We start from the raw sequence: 6,181 nt of genomic DNA on the forward strand, positions 1-6,181 counted from the left end.
AATCTGCAATTAACTCCACCGTGACCCACAAAACTGATGGAGTATAAATGAGGGAGGAATACAGACATCTGTAATATGTGTGAGAGCTTATGTTGATTGGTTCTACTTTAAATCCAAAACCTGGCCACTTGGAACTGACATCTAAATGGGGTAGGATGAGGGATTCCAATCGAAGGGGTGAACTGCAACTCATTCCCCATTCGTTTTTATGTTTCATACTGGAGGATATCATGTCATCTACACCAACAGAACACCACTGCCCTACTCTCAACTGAATGGTTTTAGCATCATTTCTATATTTTGTTTACATTGTATTTCATTAACCCATTCAGGTGGACTCTCAAACTCCACTAGAAGAAAAGGGGGTAAAACACTGTGGAGAGTCCAGAGAAACGACAACACTTAAGACAGTGCAATGGGTGACCATGAAACCCTATTTTTAAAAGCAGACCATACTGATTTATTCAATACAAAGCATGGCAGGGATGGGCAGCTATCGCCTTCTGGTTTACCCATGTAGTCCATGGTTGGGTATGGTCTGGTATGGGCAAACTTATGAAGCAATTCTTTTGCAAGGATAAACCAACAAGCAATCTTGTGGAACATCCCATCCTGCAGTGTGCATTGCATGGCCATGGAATTATAATATCAAATCAACATGGCTTGACAGTGCAGATTTGAATAGTTAAAAAATACCTGGTCAGGCACCACTCGCCACAGAATGGGACCCAAACAATGTACAATAATAATAGGGAAAAGGGCCCCTGAAAAGGAAAAATAAGAAAAAATAACTTACCCAATCAAAGTATCACTGACTTCTGATATTCTAGAATGACTACAAGCAGAAGATGATAAACCAATGAGGAAGACAACCATAATCTGATGCAAATAGTGAGAGATGAACGTATCATGGTTAGTGCACATGCCTGACTGAAGAAGTACCTCCAAAGGATAACAAAGATGAAACGTCAATGAAAAGCTAAGGTGTGACATTGGTAAGAAAACACTCGGAACAAAGTATGGGAAGAAGACGATAAAGAGGAAGAAGCCAATTGAATGAAGAGTCAAACCAAACAGGTGGAGAAAGAACAAGAAAAGATTGTTGCCAAGGAAGAAAGAGAAGGGAATGGACACTACAGAATGCAATATATCACAGAGAAGAGCATGTACAGGACATAGAAGTCTATCTGGAACAGGACGAGAATAAAGGTGTGAAATGGAAGGAAGGGAAAGCAGCTAAATGGGGGAGTTATCCTTACAAGCTGCCAAAGTGTGAGGGAGAAAGGAGAAGATATATAGAAGGATAAAGAGTACATGTAACATTGATGGCAAAAAACAGATCACCGACATCCACAGGTGAATAGGAGAAGGAATGAAAACATAGGGGAAGGTGAAACAAGGAGCACTGGGAAAGTGGTTTGAACGTAGGCAAAGTGAGGCAGTGCAGAACCACATTAATATCCCCATCCAGAAGGGCAGCCTGCCATGGTGGATGACAAATCTGGAAGGAACAGATCCACAAGTAAAATGTGCAAGATCATGTAAAAGGAAATGCATGGGACAGGACTGCCCAAAAAGTTGAGACCAAGGAGACAGAAGACCTCCAATCCAAAAGTCAAAATAGGAAATCCACATGACAAAGAACAGTGGGTTGTTTAGGGGAAAATCCTGAACCCAGAAACCAATGATCGAAAGTCCATTTGCATTGAGAAACTTCCATGTAGGAACTGTGATTGAAACAAGCAAGAAAAGAGGCTAACCCTCAGGAGAAGTCAGATCATCTCGCCAATGACCAGAGAAAAACAAAGGCATGAAGACGAAGGACAGGAAGGTCCGAATGAAATACCTATATCTGAGAGTGGCACATAAGGGACAGAGGAATAGGTAACAGAGAAGGAAGGTGTAGTTGGAGAAGCCACAGAAACAACAGTTGAGACACCCAGGAAAGAGCTATCAGAAGGACTGAACATGGAGTGTTAAGGATGAACAAAATTACCTGGAGAAGGAGAATGGGAGGATAGACAAATGTGTAGGTCCAATCCTGGCTGAAAACATTGATAGCCAGAGCAAGACGACAAGGACTGGACTGGATCATTACTCAGCCGTGACCAAAAACCATGAATCTTCCAGTTGATCAACCCATGCCCCCCATCCCTGAAAGGATGTGTCCGTGAAATTTGGAAAACTGGATGAGGAGAATGAAGTGGGACACCCGCTGACATGTGAGTCATATCTAACCACCAACATCGATCGATGATAAGGGTGGGAGGAAGGGCAATAAGAGCCAACAAAGGATCCCTGCAAAATTCCACTGGTCATGCAAAGCCCACGAAAGAACCTGCATATGAGCCTGACCTAAGGGGCTAAGGCTACCACAGAAGATCACCTCCCCAAATGCGATAGAACTTTTTGAGCTGTAAGTGAACTGAAAACCCATCAAACAAAGTTGAAGAGGAAAAGGGCAGGTCCAACTGAGATGCGTCTAGAAAGAGAATAACACCCAAATAGACTAGATATTGAATAGGTCGCAGTAAGAACTTCTCCATCTTGATTAATAGCCCATTAGAGTTGCCTCCAGGAGCAGCTGATAAGGGTAACAGATGGACTCTGTTCAGAACGAGCGAACAGTAGCCAGTCAACCAAAGAAAGAAGAAAGCACAACCTGAGAGCATATAGGTGATGAATGAATGCTCTGAATGCCTGACAAAACATCCAGGGCCAAAGAAAGTCTGAAGGGCAGTGAGCGTAAAAGAGAAACCACTTCATGGAGAATAAACTGAAGAGGTGGTTGCAAGTGACAAATATTGGGATATGCAAATAAGCATTCACAACATTCCTCTTTGTTACTAATGAAACTGGAGAAAAAGCCTATCTAATGGTGAGAAATGACTCCAAGGTAAAACAAGGCAGACTGAAAAAATAGAATGAGGTGGGACAAACCTAGTACAGGCTGCCAGTCTCCAAAATCTCAGATACATGATTGAAATCATATCATCAAAGAAAAAATATACAGAAATACTGAAAAGAAAGAGGCAGCAAACGTTCCAGGAACAAGGTCACATCACAACCCAGAAAATCCCAACTACGGTGAAACCACATGTGTAATGCGAGAGCAAAAAATGACAAACGAGCCAACATGGAAGTAATAAGGAATCATAGAAAAATGGTGAATTGGATAAAACATAACATACCTGAGAAATCATTTTGTAAAATGCCATATTAGGCCTAGCTGATTGTACAGGAAGAATAAGGAAAAAAACAGCAAAATCTGGTAAACAGGCTATCAAATCTTCATTAGCCTGAACAGGTTAGGCTTGTTCTGGAGGATTAGTGGGGCAAGTTCAGAAGAAGAAGGTTTATCCAGATAACGATCAATCTCATGAAGGATAATAGCTGAGATATATACAAAACGGGTCTCCCTCACCTGCAGCCTGTGAAATAATGATAGAGTATAACACCTGAAGTGGGAACATGAAAATCAGAATTCATGGTAGAAATACATAAGTGAAACAAAAGTGTTTGATGTAAAATGTGCATGTGTGAGAAGAAAAATAAAGACTGGTAAATTAAGTTAAAATATTTCTTCAATGTAAAGAAAACATAATAATCAAGAAATCCCACTTCAAAAATTAAACTATTAAAATAATGATTCACATGAAGAGCACCAAAATAAAAAACGTCTGAACACGAGTACTGCCAAATGAGAAGTGATAATTTGGTAGAATTGAATAGAGAGAGTCATGTGCATCAGAAGAGTATGTCACATTCTTTTTGGTGGAGGGTTGATGCATAATGATTTGCATGAGAGACACATTGGAATTGACTGATTTCAATGGAGGGAAGATAGTAAGCTTGTGGCATGCGTAAAAAAAATGTTTTGCATATAGAAGGCAGCACTGAATGAGAATAGTTATTTATGTGAGCGGAAGTAATATACCATATTGGAAATCCACAGACAACTTAGTAAAAACACTTATTAAAAAAGTAAATTTTTTGTGTAAACCAAACTTGTTATTTTACTAAAAGCTTGCCAAATTTTGTAAAGAAACTCTCAGTACCTTCAGACTTTTAGCATGTATAGTTTCCTGGTTACATAGAAGTTACAAGGTCAGTTAAACTGATGGAGACCACATGCATAGGGTTAACAACTAATGCATTTTAAAATAAATTACAATATATAAAACAAGTTTAGAGAGCCAGATTTTTAGGGCAGTTTTAATTGATTTTCAAGCACAGTATGTAACTGAGAAGTTAAGAAAATCCACAAAATGAAACCCAACATGTAAGGAAACTTATCAGATGATTTATGTTCATATTATAGCTTTGTTACTTTAAAAATGTCAGCGGCTCTTGATCTAATTTCAATCGTTAGAAAATAGCAAAAAAAAAGAGTAAAAACACGTTTAAAGACCTGAAAGGTTTTTAATCAATAATCCAAAATCTTGATATGCTGAATACGTATAAGCACACACATAACAAAGATTACAATTTCAAAATGAATACTTTTTTAACTAATGACTGTTTAACTATCAACAGGCTACAAATTGCTTCTACATATTAAATATTAAAATTAAATCTAAAAAAAAAGAAAAACATTTACTCACTTCATGGCCATTTTGATGTGATAAGGTACAAATTCTTTTTTCACAACTTCTTTCTTTTGTGATTTTTTAGTTGCTTTCATTTTCTCACGTTTTCCTCTTCTTGCAGCATAGTATCTGACCTGAAGAAAAGTATACATAAAATGTTAGTCTCATTGAGTTTCAAAAATGTTTAAAAAACTTAATTAACTTTTTTCCAACAAAGAAATAATTTTTGAAACTGATATTTTAACTAACAAGTTTTGCAAAAATATTTGGCATATAGTTAATCAAAGTGTTTATTCACTCACAGAAACATTTAATCAAAGAATTAAAAGAAAAGGTCAAAAACTAGATAAGCAGTGTAAGCAGATATTTATAATCCAGTTTTGACCCAACTGCAGAACTGGGCACATTAGTCTCAAACTGTATAAAGCAAATCCATTAACCAGAACAATTTATTGCAGTAAGAGCTAATATAATCATAGGGTATCACTGTAGATCAGTAGTTTGAAACAGTTGTTAACATTTGTCAAATTACCATTCAATTCTGGAAAATGCAAGTTATATTTTGAAATTTAATGTTTTTGATCCTTACATTTTACAATTTTAGGACTAAAATTAATTAAAAACACGTACTTACCTCTGGAATACTGAAAGCCTTTTATTACTGAGTTACATTACAATGTAACTCAAAGGTTCTAGATGTCCTTGACACAATGCAAACCGTGACAATTTAACCATAACCCTCCATTTTCTCTTCTTCAACACATTTATTGTAAGTGCCATAAGAACTTACATAAGCTCCGCTTTTCCACAATAATTTAGATTTCTAAGATGCAGTCATGCAGTTATGGTGAGGGAAAAGTGGTTGGGAAAGTATTTAAGAAGTAAATTCCTGTGTGAAGTTCATTTTAATCCTAATAATGTAACATGCAAATCAGGTATTTACCTCTGAAACACTAAAAGCCAGAATATTGACAATGAAAAGGAGGTAGGAACCAGAGAATGTAAGACAAGGGTACCAAGCAGGAAAGTAATAACACAGACCACACTAAAGGTGTGGTCAAGTAGAAATGGAGAAGACTTCATAACCAGGTTCTAAGAACTGGATTCAGAAAGGAAAAAAAGGGTTTGCATTGGGTAGCAATGTGTCTACTTGTGGAGCCAAAAATGGGAGCACAGGTGGTGGTGTAAACTGGTAAGAGGAAAATTTATAAGTTTTTCATACTCCTACACTGGAAGGACCTCAGTCAAAATGAAAAAGTTACAAAACCAATCAAACAAGTGGGTGCTAAGGGAGAACTGAAGAAAAATCCAAGCCTTCCCAAGGAGAAGACAGTGCAATGGAAACATCAAAATAAAATAGAAAATCATTTTATTACAAGTTACAGCTTTTACAGTAAAGAAGAATACTTTTAGAACACATACAACATTTCGATCACTGGTGTGATCATTCTCAAGCACGTAACTAATAACAGTTACAGTAATGAAGGTTTTTAGTATTTTAAATCAACATTCAACAATAAGATTGTTATATATATATATATATATATATATATATATATATATGTATATATACACACACACACACACATATA

General features: G+C 36.9%; 1 protein-coding gene across 1 annotated transcript in view; it reads right to left on the reverse strand.

The window, feature by feature from the left end:
• Positions 1 to 6,181, reverse strand: part of LOC106465759 (39S ribosomal protein L1, mitochondrial-like) — a 54,847-nt gene that overhangs the window by 35,900 nt on the left and 12,766 nt on the right. The window contains exon 3 of the mRNA XM_013925993.2: positions 4,605 to 4,723. Coding sequence (XP_013781447.1) covers positions 4,605 to 4,723 — 119 coding nt within the window. The remainder of the gene's footprint in view (positions 1 to 4,604; positions 4,724 to 6,181) is intronic.

The sequence above is a fragment of the Limulus polyphemus genome, unplaced genomic scaffold (assembly GCF_000517525.1).
Source record: "Limulus polyphemus unplaced genomic scaffold, Limulus_polyphemus-2.1.2 Scaffold2042, whole genome shotgun sequence".
Taxonomy (NCBI): Eukaryota; Metazoa; Arthropoda; class Merostomata; order Xiphosura; family Limulidae; genus Limulus; species Limulus polyphemus.